General features: G+C 43.7%; 1 protein-coding gene across 1 annotated transcript; it reads left to right on the top strand.

Moving 5' to 3' along the window:
- The first annotated feature begins 6,328 nt into the window (after positions 1 to 6,328).
- Positions 6,329 to 22,158, top strand: IL10RA (interleukin 10 receptor subunit alpha). Its single transcript, XM_036747666.1, has 7 exons — positions 6,329 to 6,484; positions 12,409 to 12,601; positions 14,289 to 14,467; positions 14,767 to 14,936; positions 15,517 to 15,670; positions 18,132 to 18,250; positions 20,134 to 22,158. Exons 1-7 carry the CDS (start codon positions 6,418 to 6,420, stop codon positions 21,106 to 21,108), a joined length of 1,857 nt encoding a protein of 618 aa, XP_036603561.1. The 5' UTR covers positions 6,329 to 6,417; the 3' UTR covers positions 21,109 to 22,158.
- The last annotated feature ends 362 nt before the right edge of the window (positions 22,159 to 22,520 follow it).

The following is a 22,520-nucleotide window of genomic DNA, read 5'->3' as shown; positions in this document are numbered from 1 at the left end:
CAGAACCAACAAGAGTCTATACATGCTTTCTCTGCTTAAATATAAGCCTTAGTCTGAGGTGGAGGCAGGGAGATGGCTGGTGATGCAGTGGACAAAACCCTGGTCAGGAAGACCTGAGTCCAAATCCAGCCTAAGACACTTACTAGCTGTGTGACTCTGGCCAAGTCACTTATCCTTTGCCTCAGTTTCCTCAACTGTAAAATGGGGATAATAATAGCACCTACCTGCCAAAGTTGCTGTGAGGATCAAGTGAGATAATATTCGTAAACCTACACATACACAGCATAGCACGCAGTATACAGAAGGTACTAAAATAATGCTCATTCCTTCCCACTCCCTTCTTAGCTTTTGTGCCTCAGGAAGCCAGGGAGTAGCAATGGGATAATCAATCTTCCCATGTATTATACTCAGGTAGATAATTCGGGTCTGGGTAAAGGGATAACCCTATCTCATATCCACATCTCCCAAACAGTCTTGAGGACCATGAGATAGTCAGAACCTTTTCACTGAGGATGGGAGCAGCTGTGTCCTAAGTCCCTGGACCCTGCCTTGTAACCTGCAGTGTGCTAGAGTTGGAGGAGAGGAGAGAGGGGCTGTCCTTCCTTCTCTCCATGAATCCAATTAGCCAGAAGGCTGCTAAGCATTCACAGTCTCTTCCTGTACCCCCAATCTCTGGTTCTCTCTCGATGGGATTTATTTGTGGCTATGACACATCAATCACAAGGGGCTGGAACTTCCCCAACTAGCTGGGCCCATGAACAGAAACAGCCTTGCTTATTGCTACATTCTCACTTCAGCTTCCTGCCTATTCCAGATCTTCTTCTCCTCCCTTGACACTCACTGGGGGTGACTGCTCCCAAGAGCCAAGACAACAAAAAAAATACCCCACAACCTACCTCAAAAAATCTCGGATGCTGATCCAAGAAACTGAATGTCTGAAGTCCCAGAGAGTACAACCAAGCCGACTTCCTTCTAGCCCCAATACTGGAGGAAGTTTAACATCATGAGAAATGTCAGCCCAGACCAAATGACCAAAGAGACACAGCAGCTCTGCCAACTGCTGTTAACCCTAAAAAAATACCCAGAGAGCTCACACAGATCGTCAAAATCACAGTTAACTCTAAAAATAAAACAAAACAAAATAAAACCAAAGAGCAAAGCTTTCTTTATTCCATTGGAGGAAGGAAACTAGGCACAGATGTGCCAGGGCACCCCCTGGTAAGAGACTCACTTTAGTGTGAACAAATCTCAATACTAATACCAATGGCCACGAAGTGAGCTGTAACACCGACAATGGAGGGATAACAGCAACAATGACACAGGTTTGACTCATAGCAGGACTTCATGACCAGAACAGGGGTACTACAGGTGCTGGTCCAAACTCAGAGACCACCTGGTCCTGGTGTAAAACAATTCTGGGATTCTGCTGTGACTGAGATCATCCAGAGGGTGAGCCACAAAGGATTGTTGGTATGCCAAGTTTGATGGGCCTTAACTCTGGGAAAGGGCATCTTCTAATAGTAAAAAGAGAGGGGTGGTCTCAGCATGGTGATCTTGACAGAAACTTGCCAAACAAAACTTAGTAGCCAGTCACTCTGGTGACCTTGGGCCCGTGGCTCTGAAACTCAGTTTCTTTATCTGTAAAATGGAGATGATCATACACAGGGTTATTGTGAATGTTAATTGAGAGTTTATATATACATTGTACTCTGCAAACCTTGAAATACTATATGAATGTCAGTTATTCTTTCTACTTATTCTTGGCTCTGACCTTATCCTTTCAACCTAGAACCTATTTTTTTTTAGCCTCTGAGCTGCTTCCCATCCCTCTTTGTAGCTCATCTGAATCTTGATTCTTCCTAGATTGGGTGGGACCATTGAAAGGCTAGGTTTCCCAGACATACTAACTCACTCATCTGCCATACCACATGTGCACCATACACCAGTGTATGTGCTTCAGAGGACAAGAAACAGGGATAGGCTGTTGGATAGCTTTCCTAGAATCATAGACTGTTAAAGTTAGAAGGGACCTTTCTTAGGATGTGGAAAATAAATAATTAGAATGAGGAGATATCTGGGTTAGACGTCAGCAAGGCCTCCAGCCGTTCATTCCTCAGGTTTTATTTCCCCTCTGGTCAGATCTCACCAGTAGTCCTGGGCTTTCCCACACACTAGCTAACAGAGGATATGTTCTTTGGTCTAATCAGAAGGGGATTTCCCAAAAAATGCCAGATCCCCAACTCACTAGGCCTGACTGCCTCAAAGGCTGACCAATGGCTCACTCCTAGCAGGTCCAATAGCTGGAAGGGTCTATCTTGTCCGAATCCTTTCGCTCTACTGGTGAGGAAATGAAAGATCATTAAGGGAAAGTAGTTTGTCTAAGGTCATAGAATTATAGACTTACAGCTGGAAGTGACTTCAGAGTCCATCTCAATCAACCCCCTAATTTTACAGATGAAGAAACTGAGGCCCAAAAGGGGTAAGTGACTTGCCCAAGGTCATTAACATAGGTAGTAACAGTCAGAGGTAGGATTTTAACCCAGGACCGTCAGACTCCAAAGCCAGACACTTAGGCTAGCCCTTTATCGGTTACACCAAGGTACCTCAATAATAAAGTACCACCATTACAACCACTTGCCTGTGAAAGTCTATGAGGCACAGTAGGTAAGTGGCAGTGCCTGGAGACAGAAATACCTGGGCTCAAGTCCTACCTCTGATGCATACTAATTGCCGGACCCTAGGCAAATCACTTAACTTCTCAGTGCCTCTAGGCAACCAAGAAAATACTTCAGTGGAAGGTTTTCAACCAAGGCATTCTCCACACCAATAAAATCAGAGGCACATACACCAAAAAAACAAAAAACAAACAAACAAAAAACCTCGTATTTATATAGTACTTTACATATAGGCTAATTAGGCACCTGCTAGCTGTGTGATCTTGGGTACTTTATCTCTCTGAGACTCAGTTTCCTCATTTGTAAAAAGAGGTGGTGGGCTTGATGACCTCTGAGATTCTTTCTACCTCTAGAATTCTGGAATCACCCTGCACTGATAGGGGAAGCTTCCAAGAGTAGCCAAAAATCCCATGCCAATGAAATCACAGGTCCTCTTGCTATTCTTATCCTTTACATACATTCTATCTATCTAATCTGCACAGATATCCCATGAGGCTTCCTAGGAATCGAGAAAACTGACATTAGAACCGCAAAGATCAAAGAAGATACACAGTCGCACAGTAAATGTCAGCCTGGGAACTAATAAATTACTAATGATTCTATCTTCAAGTAAGACTAACCCTTTACATCATATATACACATGTATACCATGACTCATCCTTGCACATGTATGACCATATACATGGGACTTATTATTTTAAAAAATGTTATTGCTATCTTTTGTTTTTTTTATTACCATCGTATCTGCATATAATCTTCCCCCTTCCCCTACCCAGAAAACCATCCCTTGCAAGAAAGAATAAAAAAGAAAGGGGGGGGGGAAACTATTCAGCACAGTCGCATACTCATACACATTTACTCTTTCCTTTGTATAATCCTTGCCCCTCCAAAACTGTTGGTGACTGGGCAGTAACTCAGGGAAAGAGAGACAGAGAGGGGTGAAGGATGGGCATTATTTCCAGACAGCTGATGCTCAAAAAATCCAGAAAGCCACATATATGCAATGAGAACTATAATGTAGTTAAGAGAGACTGCCCTTGAAATCAGAAAATCTGTGTTATTAAATATATGACCTTGGACAAGCCACTTAATCCCTCTATAACTGCTTTGGATCTCTATAATTAATTATATATTATCTTCTTCATAGGTTTACTATGAGGACCAAATGAGATAATGTATGTAAAATGTTTTGTAAATCTGCTACAGAAGTGCCGGCTATGGTCATCTCATTATTACTTCATTCTCAAGTTTTTCGCTGGGATTCAGAGAGAAACTCCTGGGACAAGTAGGTAATCTACTATTTTTTGAATTTTATATTCGGTGTTCTATAAACTGTTGCACAGATGGATTAAAAAACTACTTTTGGAATGAATAAAAGTATTAGGGTATAAGCTCATCTTCGATAGACTTACTGAAAACATCCTTGCAGCGACTTCAATAGCAGACGGAACAGAGAATGAGATGCATCTCCTCCCACACTGTATTTCACAACATAATTGTCACAGATTTTTATACCAATTTTTTTTTTTGCAAAAAAGTGGGGTGTGACCATTATGTGAAGCTTTTTGAAAAATATTGTGCTAGTATTACTTAAAAATCATTTATTACAAAACTGTCTTTGGTGCAAGATTAGAATGCACAGAATAGTCATGAATATACCTCAAAATTGAATACTGACAATGTGTGGTGTGCTGAGAATTCTAGGCTCGTGGCTCCCATAAATAAAGATAAATGGGCATCTATATGCCACTGGTGAATATGTTGCTCCTCTGTTTACTTTTTAAGTGGTGCAAGGAACAGAATTATACCATGTGATGTACACGATGAAAGGTATAAACCAAATTTTTGGGCTGAAAAAACAGGGTGCAACGATTATGCAGTGGTGATGATTATGCGATGAAATACAGTATTCTCCTGTAATTTGATGTCCGTGGCTAGATCTCTATTTTGAGAGCTTTTCTTTCCACATAGCTTGGAAATTTTAAGTATCTGATATGGCAAAATCTATAAAAACATTGTTCTCTCTTTAAAAAAGGAAAAGGACATATATGTATATATACAGAAGAATTGGAAATGGAGGGGATACTCATCAACTGGGAATGGCTGAACATGTGGTATATGATAGCAATGGGATACTATTGTGCTGTAAGAAAGGACCGAGCAGGATTCTTTCAGAAAAACCTGGAAAGACTTATATGACTGATGCAAAGTTAAGTGAATGGAACCAGGACATTGACAAAGAAACAGCAATATTGTCCAGTTATCAACTGCAAATGACTTAGCTATTCTCAGCAATACAGGGATCCAAGACAATTCTAAAGGACTTATGATGAAAAAATTCTATCTCTAGAGAAAGAGCTAATAGAGTCTAAATACATATTGAAGCATACTTTTAAATTTTTTTCTTGGGCTTTTTTTGGGGGGGGGCATCTGTGTTTTCTTTCACAACATGACTAATATGGAAATCTGTTTTGCATAACTGAACACGTAACCTATATCAAATTATCGCCTTTTCAATGGGTGGGGTGGGTGGAGGAGAGAATTTGAAACTCACAATTTTAAAAAACAAATAATAAAAATTGTTTTTGCATGTAATTGGAAAAAATTTTTAAAGTTCTTAAATTTACTATATTACTAGCTATAGTATATTGTGCTATACCATGCTATACTATTTATTCTATACTATAAATACAATCTCCTACCCCGCTACAAAGTAAGAAAATTTGTCTGCCTTGCTCCAATTCCCGCTTTCTTTTAGAAAAGGGGAGAGGAAAAAAAAAAAAAAGAAAAGGGGAGAGGGAGATCATAAAATTAGCATTTATTAAAAGCCTACTATGTGCCAGGCGTGGTGCCAAGCACTTTACAAATGTTATCTCATTTGATCCTCACAGCTCTGCTATTAACACAATCCCTACGCCATTACTGAACAAAAAGATCTGTCTATAACTTTTTTTCTGCTGAAGGGGAAACAAATACGAGTGGGGAAAGACAAGGCAGGCTCTGGGTGCAAATGTTCCTCAAGACAATCTGTTCTGCAGAAAAAGTCGGTATGTCCCTATTGACCAAATCCCAGCTCCCTCACCTCCCCTTAGCAACCTCTCCGCCAACCCCAAAAGTGTGAAGATTTAGTCTGGGCTTTGGTTAAATGCTGCGAAAGTATAAAGACAAGCTTGGCCGTGAAAAAGAAATCTGATAAGACACACACACACTGCCCTGCCCCCTTCCATCCCCTTGCCGGGGTTGGGGGGGGGGGGCGGGGGAGGGAGGGAGCTTCATGGTATGGACCATTGCATAGAACGTCACAAATTTTCGATGTTGATCAGTTGATCGCTGCGGAATTTTTTTTCTCTTCTTCCTCTTTTTTTTTTTTTTATTCTTCATTACAAGGAGGGGAAGGGGGTAGCATTAGAATCTAGAAGATGTAAAAATATATCCATAAAAGTTAAAATTTAAAAAAGTCAAGATCCCGGAACTGTCCCCGACTGGCAAAGGGTTGATTCAGCATCTTGGAATGCAGTCTGGGCCAACTGCAGCTCGCCGAGGTGCTGGGGAAGCCTCCCCGAGCCAGGCAACTCGCTAAGGCGGAGACCAGCGCAGAAGAGAGGCCACGCCCACCGGGACAGACGTCAGTCCTCTCGTGCTCAGTTTCAGCTGAGCCGGGGAAAGAAAAGGCTTTAGTCGCTGACTGCGGAGCGGCAGCGCACACAGGGAGCGCTCGGCAGACAATGCTGTCAGCTCCAGGATGATGCTGCCTTGGGTGGTAGCATGGACGGCTTCACTATTCCTCCTCTCCTGTCTCCAGATCTCGGGTAAGGCTGCCCAAGCGCGCAACCCCTGACACCCAGCTCCTTGGACAGGGCTCTTCTCCCCTTCCCACCTCCCAAAAAACACGGGGCCCCAAACCCCTCACTCCCACCCCCGTGGGAGGCCATAGTCCACACTTACCACAAAGCTTGAAGGCTTCCCCAACCCGATTCCCATCCATCCCACTCTGAGCAGCTTCGAGGAACCTAATGGAACCTTGAACCCAGCAGCCTTCTCTTTCCTCCCAAGAGGAACTGGGAAAGGTTAAGGTTGGTTTGAGGTGGCAGGTAGAGGAAAATGCCCTCTTTTCCTCTTCACTCCACCCCCACATCCAACCGTGACTACAACTCTGCTTAGGCCATCAAGTCTCAATAGATTTGCTTATGTGCCTTTCATGGGATTTGCATGACTCAGACAGACTGGATTCAGTAAGTTTAACAGTGTCTTTGGCCTTAGAGATCCTCTTTGCCCCCACTCAATTCCGTCCCATCCATTTCTACGTCCCCCACCCCATTTAACTGATGGCCATCTAGCCCTGCTTTTCTCACTCAAGCTCCCCCCACTCACACACACAGGTGACCCTGACTCCTCTTCCCCTCCCCCAGCTTACCCCTAATAAGACCCTAGCTCTTCATAATCCCCTATCCTCCAACATACCCACTACTCCCTCAGTACAGTACCTTGGCCCTAGTTGATGAGTTGCTGGTACCTTCCCCAACACACACCCACTCCCCTGCCCCTAAGAGTTTCTCCAACTTGGACCAGTAAACCCTGAAGAGAATATAAACAGTTTAGACTGAGCAAAGAAAGGCGGATTATTTCCACATAACAACCAAACAAGTTCAGTTACCCAGACCATCATTTCCTAAACTGTTTTGATATACCCTGGTATCCCCTGAGATGACCTAGGTAGCTCTCCTGGAACACTGCCCTTCCCATGACATTTTCCTCTCTAAACATTAACAGTGAACAAATTGTGTATCAAAATATTTATTTTGTTTAGCAGTTATCTTTATGAAAATAGATTTCGTGTATTTTATTTTGTTCCAAAATGTTACTGCCTTTCCCTCTCCCCAACTAACATTCCTAGGTGCTGTCAATTTATTCCCTGGCCAAATATCAGGCTCGATGTTAGGCCCCAAATCAAGTGTCTGGGGTTAGTTTTCATCCTGATGTTTTGGCATTTCATAGTCACAAAGACTGGAGGATGGAAAACAGTGTCAGAAAGAATTCGAGGCAGGGACTGAGGCACTGTCTAAACAGACTAAAAGAGGAAGACGGACAATATTACGACTGAGACAGAGGCAGAAGTCGAGAGGCACACAGACATAATCAGAGACGGGTATTATCAGAGAAATGCTGAGATACGAAAGCAGTATGGTCACATAGGAAAACACTCTGGTTCAACAGAGAAGTTCAAATCTTGCCTCTTATACTTTGGGATCACCTAACCTGGTAGACCTCAGTTTCCTCATCTATAAAATAAAGGGACTGGACTAAGGGACATAGACTAAGACTAAGATACTTTCCACCTGTGGAGTTATCATCCCTAAAGTCAAAGATTCAGAGATTCAAAAATTCTTCTAGAGACTCAAAGGGAAAGACATTGCAAAGTGATCAAGAAAGAGACAAGATTTATTGTCAGAGGGGAAGATACAAGACAAAAGAGTCGCCCTTTGTCAGAGGGAAACTAAAATTGAAACCCAAAAGGACAGAGGACATTTATTTTCAAAAGAGACTGAGGATTTGGAAGAACAAAAGTTCAGGAATTTCAAAGAAACCAGGGCAAAAAGATGTAAGGGAAGTAGATTCAGCAGTATAGGACCTTAAACCTTATTATAAGGTGAGAGCATTGTTGAAGTGTAAAAAGGGTAATTTCAATTTTTTAAATTAAAGTTTTCTTGTATAAAACCTGTGTAGCCAAGAGTAGAAGGAATGCAGAAAATGGAGGGGGTGGAGGGACAACTTTCATAGGCAATCTCTCAAATAGGATGTGATTGGGCTGGAATATTGCCGTGCTATAGGAAATGGTGAGCTGGTTGATTTAGAAAAACACAGAAAGACTTGGACTCATCAAGGTGCCGTCCACCTTCAGAGAAACAGATGATGGGAGGAAATAAGCGTAGTATGGACTTACATACATGTGTGTGTTTATAGATATCTCTGTATCTGTGTATCATGTGTGTGTATATATATATATATATATATATATATATATATATCCACTTTTAATTTTAGCTTTTTTTAGGGTGGTAGAGGGAGAGAGGAGAAAAAAAGTAAAGTAAAAAGTGCACAGCGGAGAACGAAAGAAAACCAACAAGGAAGCAAAGCTGGGCAGTTTTGAAAACAATATGTAGTATTTATTAAATAGGTTTTCTTGAAATGGAAATTTGTTGTTTTATATTGAATCCTCTCTTATAGTCTGCTATGTATAAGGCAATGTTTTTTTTTTCTTTTCTCATTTCATATTTAAGTTTAAAACTTACAATAAATAAAAAGAGACTGAGAGTGATACTGCATTACATCATAAATATTAGAGGTGAAAGGGATATCTAGGCAGAACTTGTAATCATCTATACCAGGATTTCTTAATTTTGTTTGTGCCATTTGCCCTCTGGCAAATCTGAGGAAGCCTATGGACTCTTCTTAGAATAACATTTAAATACATAAAATAATATTTGTAAGGTTTAAAAGGAAATTAATTATATTGAAATAGTTATCAAAATATTTTTTTTGAAAGTTTATGGACCCCAAGCTCAGAACCCCTGATCTAGAGACCATGTGCCCAGCCCAGAAAGCATATGCCCGATGTTTAAGAATGCTATTTTCTGTGAGTGGAGCACACACGAAACCCCAGACTCCAAGAGGACAAGATCTCAAAAGGTGTATTCCCCACATCCAAAACTAAGACCAGGGCAGATCCAATAAGGTTTGCTTATTGTGCAAACTTTCCCAAAGCAATCCAAGCTAATTGCTAAATTTAGGCTCTTTGTCCATGTCACAAGATTAGTTCGAGGAATCAGAGATGTTTAGTTTGGAGGAGAGAAGGGCAAATAACAGCAGTCTTCAAAGATCATCATAGAAAGGCCATCATAGAAAGAGAAGTCAGACTTGCTTTGTTTGGCCCCAGAGGCGAAACTAGGCCCAATAGGGTATAGGCTGCATAGAAAGTTCAGGCTCCGTGTCAGGAAAAAGTGACATATGCTAACTTGGAAGGCCGTGAGCTCTGCATTGCTGGAGTTCTTTAAGTGGAAGCTGGATGACTGCTTGTTAGGTATGTTTTAGTAGGAATTATTATTCAGCCAGGGGTTGGACTAGATGGCCTCAGAGCTTCCTTCCAGCTCTGAAATTTCGTGATTATAAGTTCTCCTAGTGGGCAGAGCCTCCCACAGAATGTTGGAAAGAGCTACAGGGTCCTGCCAGTAAGGGACTCCCTGACTAATATAGGCAAAAGGAGACTGCAAGAAAACAGAGGAAAGCTAAGTGGTACAATGAATAGAGTGCTTGGCCTAGAATCAGAAAGACCTTCAAATCTGTTCAGTTCAAATCTGGCTTCAGACACTTCCTAGCTGCGTGACCCTGGGCAAGTCACTCACCCCTGTTTGCCTTAATCCACTGGAGAAGGAAAAGGCGAACCACTCCAGTATGTTTGCCAAGAAAATCCCAAATGGGGTCGCAATGTTGGAAATGATTGAAAAATGACTGAGCAAGAACAGCACTTATCAGGAAACAACTGTGAATTAATTTAGCAGGAGTTTTGTACAAAGTAGCATGATATAGTGGGGGAAAAAATAAAAGGGCTTATGTGCAAAATGCAGCTCTGCCTCTTCCTAGCTATCACTGGGCAAATCATTTAACTCCTCTAGGCCTCAGTTTTTCATCTGTAAAATAAGGAAGTTAGACCAGACCAGAGGTTCTTAGCATTTTTGGTGTCATGGACTCATGTCACATTCTAGTGAAGTCTGTGGTCCTCTTCTCAGAATGCATGTTTTTAAATGCATAAAATGAACTACATAGGATTATAAAAGAAACCAATTATTTTCAAATAGCTACCAAAATGTATTTTTTGGAAAAAAATTTAAGTTCCCACTCCCCATGTTAAGAACCCTTGAATTAAATGATTTCTAAAGCATGCAGTGCCCATCACCATTTTCTCTTCCTGCAGTGAATCATTTCAAAGGAGTCTTTTATTAGACGGGCTCTGTCAACAGCCAATCACAACTTTGAGAAACTTACCTTGAAACTAGGCTTATTACAAGAGAAATGAACATGCATGTGGGACCCAAAGAGTTCACAATCCATGCAGAAGTCTGCATTTTTATAATAGCAGGACAAAAGAAGGAGGGGGTACCAGAAATCTCCACCTACAGGGGCTTGGCATGGGAGGGGGAAAGGTGCAGAAAAGGTGGGAAAAGGACAAACCCCCTCCCCCTGAAGGGGAGGAACAAGGCAATGGCAAAAGCAGCATTCTTTTCCCTCGGGAACTGCTAGACCATGAAAATAAGATGGTCCGCTTATCTACAAGGGTCCCAGGGCACAAGCAGTTTCTCAGCCTAGCGCAGACTGACTGGCTCCTGTCTTACATCCTGAGGACAAACAGAGAGGCCAATTTGGGATGCAAACAACAATTTATGTCAGCTCCAGAAGGAAGGGGAAGGGCTTCATCTTTGACACATTCAGGGCCTCCTGCATTCTCTGGGTCCAGCATTTCTGGAAAATATGGCAACTTAAAAAGACAAGTTCAGGGGACCCCTTAACATTGCTTAACAGCTCACAGGCCAATAAGGCTCAGAAAGACTGGAGTTGCCACCCAGTCCACACACTTGCTCCCAGGCCTTCTCAGGAAGCCATCTCTGTGGCCCATTCTTCAGAAATCTCCGGGAAAAGAGATTCAGTCATCTATCCCTCTTGTCCAGTGAGGAAGTTGTTTCTAAAGCCTAACCTAAATTTTCTCTAAGGAGTCTCCCGTTGTTCAATAATTTTCAGTCCTGACTTTAAGTTCAATTTTTTTTGAAGGACATTACTGATAATGAGATTGTGTTAACCCCTGATCTTGGTCAGACCCCACCCAACTTTACTAGGAATTTAATCTAAGGTGGGGAAGCCCATTCTACTCAAGCTTAGATGGAGATCAATGCTTTTGTCTAGGTAGCCCAAGGCTGTGGTAATCTGAGTAGAGATAATTTCTCTGTCTAAGGGTGACATGTTGTTACTAGCATCCTCTCATTGCTTCTGAGGGTATATAAACCGTGAGCCTGCTGCCATGGTTGTCTTTTTTCTGAGAGATGGCCAAATAACCATTCTTTTATTAATAACCTGCTGGCCTTATTAATAAAATGATTAAATTGCCCAGAAACTATGTTTCTCAAACCCTTTTAAATATCACGTCATGACCCTATTTGGGGTTTTCTTGGCAAAGATGCTAGAGTAGTTTGCCATTTCCTTCTCCAGTTCATCTTACAGATGAGGAAACTGAGGCAAAGAGAGTTAAGTGACTTGACCAGGGTCACACAGCTAAGAAGTGCTCTATCCACTCCACCACCTAGCTGCCCTAATGTGTCTTCAATGCAAATAGAAAATAACAACCCATTTATACCAGAGGAGGTAGGGTGGTGTAGTGTAAAGGACACTGGATTGGGAGTTGGAAGACCTCAGAGTGGATCCCAGTACTGCCATTTATTTCTTTGTGATGTTAGCCAATTCCCATCCCCTGCTCTGAATATCCCCTCTTCTGTGAGTGGGGGAGCTGGACTAGATAATGTCTATAATTCCCTCTAGTTCTAAAATACTATCACCCTCAGAAGTGTGCACACAGTAAGAGGACAACATCCACCTGAACAGTCACAGACCTGCTCTCCTGTCTCACCAGGGGCCACCACCTCCTTGTCTATGAAACATCAGTCTGTATCTCTGTCTTTCTACTCCAAAGGCACTGCTCCTTCTGGGGAAACTCTCTGGACCATGTCGGTGCCTGAGCTGCCTGCCCCTTTCTCTCCCAATGAGACACAGCTGCCTAGTCCCAAAAATGTCCACTTTAAAGCCATCCTTTTCTGCCACATCCTCCACTGGGAACCAGGCCAGAATCAGACCCAGAACATCTACTATGAAGTGCAGTACAGGAGGTAAGACATGTGTGGGTGGAAAGTAGGAGTGATGGGATCATCTGGGCCCCTATTCTGTCCCCTCTTGTCATAACATCCCCAAACAGACATGTGGGACACATACTTATTACGTGAGACTAGGCATCAGAATGGGCAGTGTCATAGAGCAGAAAGAGCCCTGGTCTAGAAGTGAGTCTTTGGTTTAAATTCTGCCTCCACTCTTTACTAGTTGGATGATTTTGGCCAGGCCAAGTGATTGCTCTGCACCTCAGTTTCCATATCATGAAGATGGGGATAACATTACTTGCTTTAACTCCCAGAGTTGGTGTACAGGAAGAATTTTGTAGAGAAACAGCATGGCACAGGGATCAGGTCAAAGGACCTGGGTTCTAAATGCTGGCACTGACCCTTAATAGCTGTGTGACCTCATCAAGTCACTTAACCACTCTAAGTTTCAGTTTCCTGAACTATAAAGTGGGCATGGGGAAAGGAAAGGCATTTATTAACATGCTTTATAAATATTATCTCATTTGATCTTCGCAATAGCCCTGGGAGGTAGGTGTTGTTATCATCCCCATTTTACAGCTGCGGAAGCTAAGACAGAGGTTTAGTGACTTGCCCAAGGTTACACAGCGAGTGGATTTGAACTCAGGTCTTCCTGACTCCGGGTCCTGTACTTTATCCACTGGTTGGACTAGATGGCCTCTAAGGACCCTTCCAACTCTAACCTCGGAGCCTATGACAAACCTTAAGGTGTGTCATAGAAATGCTGTCCATGGTACCATTCGAAGAGTAACTCTTGAATCTACTAGATGCCTAGCACTGTGGCTGTGCTGGAGCAGCATTAAGATAGGCCCCCTGCCTTCAAGGCCTTTATGGCATCATTGAAGAGTCAAATCAAAAACCCGAGAAACAGTGTAAGGCAAGCACATGCTGACATTAGTTACACAATAGACATTCAGGTAATAATTATGAGGACTGAGATCAATAGAGGGCCTTAGGTTCTGCAAAGCCCAGTGTTTGGTGCAGAGTAGGTATTTAATAAATATTTTTTTTATCGATGGGTCATTTAGTTGATTGTCTCATTGGAGTCTGGAAGCAACTCTATTAGAATTCAGAGAAAGAGGGATGAGTGTGAGGTACAATAACCATTAGATTGTAAGCTCCTTGCGGGCCAGGAGAAAATGTCTTCTGTTTCTTTTTGTATCTCCAGTGCTTAGCACAGTGCCTGGCACATAGTAGGTGCTTAGTAAATGTTTATTGAGTTGAATTGAATTGGACAAGCGGGACTTGACTGGCTGACTAGCCACACCAAGAAAGACATTACAGATGGGGAGCCCCAGACTGCAGGAAGATGTCCAGAGGTGGGGGTGGGGATGAGTCTGGGGTGGGGGAATCCCATTGTTGGGAGGAGGCCCAGTTGAGGGAGATCTCTCTCCCCCCAGGGAGGAACCAGACTGAGATTGCTGTCATAGAGTGAGAGAGAAGAGGTGGGGCTTGGGAGTCAGAAAGACTGGGAGGGAAACCACAGAGGGAGATCCCATAGAGGGTGAACCAAGACTAATGCAGAACCCTCCAAGGGAAGAAGAGTCCAAAAGGGCTAGTACTCAGATTGAAGAGGACACCTAACTCACACTGGGTTCCTCCTCTGGCCAGCATCACACAGTCCATGCTTCCTCTTTAGACACCTTTAATATTTCTTCTCCAGGTATGGGGAGTCCTGGAATCCTGTCCCCCACTGCAACAGGACCCCACATCTCTCCTGTGATCTGACCCTGGCAACGCTAGAGCTTGATGAGCAGAGCTACTATGCCCGCGTAAGGGCTATCACTGGTCACCAGACGTCTAATTGGACCAGAACGGATTCTCGACTCTCTAAAGATGATGGTACTTTTCTTACCCTTGGCCTAAATACATTCCAACCAGGAGCCCATATTTAGAGCTCTTCTCTGTTCCACACTCTCAAGACTTTCCCAAACCCCAGCCAAGTAGAACAGTGGGGCAGGAGGGTCTTATTAGAAAGCTGCCTTTCAGAGAAAGCTCGTCAAAATCATGCCAAAATAATTCAGGGTTTGAGAGAGGAATAGGGGTTATTTATTCCAGAAAAGAAAGGTTTATGAGGACTCCATGAACCCGTAAGGACCTCTCTAGCCTAATGATGCCATGATTCTGCCTCTTGCTTCTAGTAATTCTTAGGATAGACCAGCTGAAGCTACAGTTGAGTGGCAACACTGTCCTGCTGGAAATCCTGCCTGCCAGGCCCCCAGGGGCCACTGGAAATATTTCTTATAAAAACCTCTTCAAACACTACCGGGAATATGATCTTAGCATCACCAAGACGCTGGAAAATCGTGAGGTAAGGGGAACCCGAAGAATAGAGGTAGGGGTGGTAATTCCTGAGGCATGGCTATAGGCTATGAACAATTAAGCCTATCTTAAAAACTCATTGTAGGTCAAAACACTGGGAAGAGTAACAAACAGATCATTTATCCAATGGCCTGGGGTAGGGGTAAAGGACCAACTGGAGGTGGGGGGCTGGTCCCTGCCCATTGGTGCTTTTTTGTTTGCAGCTTGGGGCGGGGGTGGGGATCACCAGTGGCTGGAACCCATGGGCACTAGAGGCCTGACCTTCTGGAAGGGTCTTCAAATCTGATTCTAGTGCCATTTTTCCCTTCATCATCCCAACACTACAGATTTAGAGCAAGAAAAGATCTTGGAGGTCATCTGATCCACCTTCTTTACAGAACCTAAGTGACTTGCCCAATGTCACAGAAAAGTAGTGCCAGAAATTGAACACCTGCAAATATCTACCTCACTACTCCATAGATCCTAAAGTTACAATCATTGCAAAAGCACATGGCTTTATTGATAAGTTGGAAGCCAGCCTAGAACAAAAGATTGTCCACAACCATACAGCCAAACAATGTTTCTTTTAGCCCATTCAGATTTCCACGAAGATATACAATGAAACACATAACTTCTCAGCCACAGAAGGAGAGGAGGTCTGCATCAGGGCAAAACCTGTCATCAAGTCCCAGCCTAATGAGGGAATATGGTCTGAGCCAAAGTGCATCACCATACCTCAGCCAGGTAAGTGCAGGTCAGGTCTCAGACTCAAGAGGGGAGGGAACATACTCGGGAAGGACTCCAGCATCCTGGAGTGGGAAGAGAAGAGCCAGAGTTCTCACCTCTCCTGTCTATCTTTCAACTAGGTCACAAGGTGATATCAGAAGCAGGAGTCTGGGGCAGCTAGGTGGCACAGTGAATAGAGCACCCAGCCCTGGTGTCAGGAGGACCTGAGTTCAAAATCCGGCCTCAGACACTTGAAGCTTACTAGCTGTGTGACCTTGGGCAAGTCACTTAACCCCAAATGCCTTGCCTCCCACTCCCTCAAAAAAAACAGAAGCAGGAGTCTGACCAAGTCAATCTGACCAAGTCTTGACCAAGTTCAATAAACTCCCTATTCCCTTTGAGGTCAAATGAAAGTTCCTCTATTTAGCATTTAAGCCCCAGTTCATTTTACAGATGAGGAAACTGAGGCAAACAGGGTTAAATGACTTGTCCAGTTTCTCACAGCTAGGAAATATCTCAAGCCCCATTTGAACTCAGGTCTTCCTGAATCTAGGCCCAGCACTCTATCTGCTGCACCACCTAGATGTCCTAAGGTGTCCTTGGTGCAAATAGAAAATAGCAGCCCATTTATACCACAGGAGATATGCTGGTGTAATGTAAAGGACACTGGATTGGGAGTTGGAAGACCTCAGAGTGGATCCCAGGGCTGCCACTTAATTTCTCTGTGATGTTAGCCAACTCTGAGCATTCCCTTCCCTGGCCCAGAGCTGTTCTCAGGCTCATTATGCATGATTCCCCTTCACGTACTTTCAGGTGCAGCCAAACAGGCCTTCTTGCTTTTCTTGCAAGGTTCTGTTCCATCTCTCATCTCAGGTTCCCTTTCCACAGGCTCTCTTTCCATGCCTAAAATACACTCTCCCCTGCCCCTCAATCCAGATTTTCCTTTAAAGATCAGCTCAAATGCCACCATCTACACAAGGATTATAAGTGACATAGTAGATAGAGTGCCAGGCCTGGAATTAGGAAGACACATCTTCCTGAGTTCAAATCTAGCCTCAGCTGTATGATCCTGGACAAGTCACTTAATCCTGTTTGCCTCAGTTTCCTCATCTGTAAAATAAGCTGGAGAAGGAAATTGGCAAATGGCAAGTCTTTGCTAAGAAAACCCCAAATGGGGTCACAAAGAATCAGACACGACTAAACAACGAAAATGCATAAGGCTTTCCTCTAGCCTTTCAATTCCTCCTACCTGCACTGACAATAAAAAAAGTTACCAGTTTTGCACATATTTAGATGTCTTCATGTTATTTCCCTCAGTAGATTGGAAGATCCCTGAGAGCAGGGACTCTTCCATTTTGGCTTTGTATCTATCCCCAGCACCTCGCACAATGCCTGGCTAAATGTTATTCGGTGCTCATAGACTGACCTCACATAGGCTCAGAAACAAAGCTGGCCTTTTTTTATCCATCATCCATTTCCACTGTGTCCTCTATGAAGCCCTATTCTTCCTTGTTGTCCTGCCCTCCCTCGAATTGCACTGTTTCTTTTATCAGAACTATGATAAAGCCCCATTAAAATGCCATCAACCAACCAAGCAACCACTGGGTATTGTGTCTTCTTACTATGTGCCAGGCACTCTAGCATAAGAAGATGCTATCTGGGATACAAAGAGATGCAGTCTATCCATTGCCCTTAATATACTTACAGTCTGCTGGGAGGAAAAGACATAGCCACAAGAGGAGATAAAGGACGATGCAAGATCAGTGTCTAACAAGTTGTGTAGTGATGATGCACAAGGTTCTGAGTTCAGCAACACCAATAATAACTAGAATTGATATGGTGCTTTAAGGTTTGCAAAGCACTTTACAAATAGTATCTCATTTTTGTCATCGCAACAGCCCTAGGAAGTAAGTGCTATTAATATCCCTGTTTTACAGATGAGGAAACTGAGACAGGTTGAGGTTAAGTGACTTGCCCAGAAACAGACAGCTAGTGAGTATTTCAGGCTGAATTTGAACTCATGTCTTCCTGACACCAGGTCTAGCACTCTGTCTCCTGTGCCACCTACTTGCACTCTGAAGAAGTCACCAATGGAGCCAGCAGGATTCATTTCTCCTTAAACTAAGCATTGGGAAGTGGGGGGAAGTGGGGAGAAGAGCACTAAAAAATTAGTAAACATGGTTCTCCAAGAACAGACCAATTATAATAATGCAGTTTGTGTGCTTAAAATGCTATAGGAAAGCAGAGTAATAGAGTGATTAAATTGGGTTGGATTAAACAGGAAAGACTTCCTGGGAAAGATGAGTTTATAGGCAAGAGAGGGGCCATAGCAAACAGAGACATATCTGGAAGAGGAAGGCACCATGGCATAGAATCCATACCGTGTGATGGTCACCCCACAAAACCATGAAGGGCCAATCATTTCCATGGAGTCTGCCTAGCCCTCCAAGAGAATTAACCTGTGTGGGTCTTGCTTTAGATTTCACAGTGACCACCATCAGTGCCTTCTTTGCCTCCCTTCTGATGGTCTGCCTTGCTGTTGGCTACCTGGGTATTCAACTCTACATAAGAAAACCCAAGAAGCCACCTGAAGTCCTGGTAAGTCAGATCCTACTGCCGATGTTTTGCCCCAGGTGAGGACAACTACACTGGTCTCCTCCTCCTGGCCATTCCAGAGCTGCCAATAAACTTGGAAGAATTCGAGGTTACTGAAGTTATCTAGTTTCTAGACTTCCAAGAGACTTGGAACAGAAATCTCAAGAGGTGAATCTTTTTGTTTTAATGGAAAGGCAAGGGTTGAAGTGGGTGAGAAATGAGGAAGAGTCATGAGGAAGAGAGACGATTTACTAAATGCCATTAAAAATTTCATCATACCCCAAAGTACTGAAAAGATGCTGAGATTATGCTTTGAATTGCATTTTTATTGAAGTTCAGCTTTTGAGAGTTAAGCAACATCTGTGAGTATGAGGAACCATGGCCCCTTTCTGTGCCTTGTTAACAGCAAAGAATGGCTGCTCCAGCCCCCTTATCTGGTTCCACTATGACTGGCTGACTTTGGGGTTGGTTTTTTTTTTTTTTTTGGAGGGGAGGGGTAGTTTATTTTTGTCCAGACCTACAGTGTCAATGGTTTGGGACTTCTGGTCCGTCTACAAATTCAGGTCACCAACTGTTCCACAATTTATTGTTTTAGAATTGCCTAGGGTACTAGGTAATGCCCAAGGTCATAGCCAGTTTATATTCTATTTAGTATATAATATATATAATAACATATTTACATATTTAATATATTACATTTATTATTATAAATATATTTATATTAGAGACCCCACTTGAACCCAGGTCTTCCTTACTTCAAGGCCAGCTCTCGATCAGTCAAGCTTAACAAGTATTTATAAAATGCCTACCATATGCCAGGCATTGGGGATACTATTACGAAGACTGGAATAATCCCTATTCCCTAGGAGCTCACATTCTCCACTAAGATATGTTGCCTCCCAAGAGCTTGATGGACTTTGGAAAGCTAAAAAGTCATTGAGGAGAAATGGCGCTTACAATGGAGCAGGCAGACTGGGAGGGGGATTCCATATATTCAGAACTAGGAGGGCTTCAAGAGATGATGTGGGCTTGTCAGGGAGAAAGTCAGGTCTTCACTCTGGCCAGGAGATGAAAAGGAGAAATTGAAAATTATTTAGCGAGGAAAAACTAGTTTCTTCTCAACAAGGCAACCAAGAGGAAGGAAATGAGATGATGAACCTGGTGTGCCCCTCCCCCTGAGTGAGGGTGAATAGAATTCCCTGCAGTAGCACTCAGTGGTAGAGGTTAGTGAATACCAGTGTGGCAGCGTGATACGGGAGGCAAGGGCAAGGGACGCAGAATTCAGAGACCCACATTCACATCTCAGCTCTTCCACTAAGGTTCCTGCCAGGTCTGACATTCTAGATAGGCATGTTCAGAATACTAGAAAAGTTCTTTCCTGGGCCTAATCTAATTGCCTCTTCCCTTTCATAGAATTTCAAACTGAAAGGACCCCTAGAGATCATCTAGTCCCACTGCCTCATTTTTCAGATGAGGAAACAGAGACCTAGAGAAACTAAGTGATTTGTCAAGGTTTCACAGCTATGAAGTTTCAGGATTAGAAGCCAAGTTTTCTGACTCCAGACCCTGGGTTCTTTCTTCTACATTGGTTAGACAAATGAAAACTGGGCTGAGGTTGTTCCTCAGTAGGCCAAATACAGTCCACTTTTTTATTTAATTTATTTATTTTCAGTTTTCAACATTCACCTTCACAAGCCTCTGAATTTTCTCCCCCTCCCTCCCCAAGATGGCATGCAAGCCAATTTGGACTCCACATATACATTCCTACAGCCCACTTTTAGGTACAACCTTTGTGAAGGTTAGCTATCTTGTAGATCTACTTTGAACCAAACTTTTCCTTCTTGTTTGACTTCCCCCTAACCCTTCATTGCCCTCTTCTTCCCTAGGCCTCCCTTGCCAAACAAAAAAGTTCTGGTATGCTGAGCAAAGAGAACTTCAAAGTGAAGCAAGACATCATCCACCCCCTTGATGAGGCAGCCTTCCCCAAGGTATCCCTGGAGCTGAAGAACTCAGAGCTCCATAGCAGCACGGACAGTGGCTTCAGCAGCACCAAACAGTCACTGCAGAACGAGGATCCTCAGTTCCTCCTCCCTATGCTGGACCCCAGAATAGGTGGGACCCAGGGGGCCAGTGGCCCTCAGCAGCCAAAGAGCAGCTTCAGCAGCGGCACCAGCTCCAGCTCCAGCAGCACCAGCTCCAGCAGCACCAGCTCCAGCAGCACCAGCACAGACAGTGGAGTTTACTCCCTGAGCCCACAGTCAGGGCAGGAATGGAAGCAGCAGCCAGGGAGTAGGGGCCCGGACCGGGAAGACAGTGGCATTGGCCTACCCCAGAGCTCCACATTGGGCTCCTCTCAGTGTCTCCAGCACAAGAGGGCCTCCACAGCTCTGGAAGGTACTCCACTTGGAAGCTCCACTCCCAAGCTGACTGAGGAAGAGGCTGCAGCCAGCGTGGTCTTCCAAGGCTACCTTCAGCAGTCCAGATGCACAGACGAAAACCAGGAGGGGGGCCCTAGCTTGGGGGAGGACCCTTCCCTCATAGGCAGCCCAGGATACAAATGCAGGACCCACAGGGATGTGGAGTCAGGCTGGCCCCCACTGGCCCAGACTAAGGGCTATCTTAAACAGAGTTTACCAAGCCGGAGCCTTAGGGTCCCAGGGGCTTCACCTGGGCAGTGGATTGAGCCAACAGAGGAGTGGAACCTCCTGAGTTTGGTCAACACTTGTGAACTGACATTTGAACATGACAATACACCTGACCTCCCTCTTCTGAACTTCTCCACAGCTCCCACTCCCCCAGGGATCTGGAATACAGATCCAATAACCTTGCCTTTGATCTCCAGTTTACACACCAATGAGTGATTTGGGTTACTCCTGTAGGAGAGTCTCACTCAACCCCAAACACTAGAGTCGATGTTGGGCCAGAATGGAGGGGGCCCAAGGGGGCGGTGCTGGGAGCAGTAGACAAACAGTAATATAAGCTCACTCTTCTGCACAATCAGAAACTACCTCATCTGCCTTAGAGACGCCTGGTCCATAATAAGCCCTGACACTTGGAGATGCTGGGGAGCTGGGGCGGGGCTCCATCTGGGAGGGTGAGGAGAGTACAACCCATTAACTGACATGTCCCTGTATCTCCTGTCAGGCCCAACTGTCAGAACCAGGGATCTGGGGGACCTAGCAAGGACTGAGGGGAGCATAGCAAGGATGGCTCCTTCTCCCACCTTTGGGAACCTCCGTAGTAGGTGCCTTGCCTAATGTCACCTCTAACTTGGGCCTCAGGGGAAGGAGGAAGAAGAATGAGTATGGACAGGGCTGCATGGGTGGGGGATGGCTTTAGAGCAAGAGTTTCTGTCCTCAGAGGTTTAGCTCGGGGAGAAGAGGGGCAGTTTCTACTAGGGACAGAGAAGGTGGAAGCTAGCCTTTCATCTCAGGGACAGTCCATGTTCATGACTGGGAGGAAAATACCAGTGGGGCTTGGGGAAGAGGAGAGGCAACCAAAAGGATAAGCCAGCGTAAAAGGTTTCTCTCTGAAGGGTTTTTCCACCTAATCCATTCAAACCGTTGCAGCTCAGGGCAGTGAGGCAGTCAACTTGAATCCTACTTATTATCTCTGTTGACGCATGATATTTAACCTCTATTGGCCTCAGTTTTCTCATGTGTCAGATAGGAACAATAATACCTGTAAATACTTACCTCACAAAGTTGATGTGGGTTTGAAATGAGATAACGTATACAATGCCTTTTGCAAATTTTAAAGTCTTTCGTAAATATCAGCTATTATTTTTGTTATTAATGTTAATAAGTATTTATGGAGTTCTCATTCCAACTCAATTTGAACATTTATTAAACACCAACCATGCAGAGAAGGCACTGTGTTCTATACTAGGGAACTATAAAGTTTAGATAAGATGTGGTCTCTATTCTCATTGATTTTATGCTCTAGTAAGTAGAGAAGATGTATGTTCAGGGCATCCCAAAAGTATAAGTGCAGTTTAGTAAGCTTTTCACACCCCCTGCATAGCTGAGTGATGTGGAAAAATTGAGTTTCTCATTAGAAGAAAGCAATAGGTTCAGCAGGCTAAGATCCCAGCTACAATATTTATTAGACTTCTAACCACAAGCAAGTACCTTCACCTTTGTAAAATGGAATCATCACATTCATACTACCGATTTTATGAGATTCTTGTGAGGAAAGTGCCACGTAAACCTGGAAGAGGCTATAAAAATGTAAGCCACTGATGTTGTTGTCATCGTTCATCCTTCATTCTTGA

Source organism: Trichosurus vulpecula, chromosome 2 (assembly GCF_011100635.1).
Source record: "Trichosurus vulpecula isolate mTriVul1 chromosome 2, mTriVul1.pri, whole genome shotgun sequence".
Classification (NCBI taxonomy): Eukaryota; Metazoa; Chordata; class Mammalia; order Diprotodontia; family Phalangeridae; genus Trichosurus; species Trichosurus vulpecula.
The sequence above is the reverse complement of the archived record's forward strand: the minus strand, read 5'-3'. Positions and strand labels throughout refer to the sequence as shown.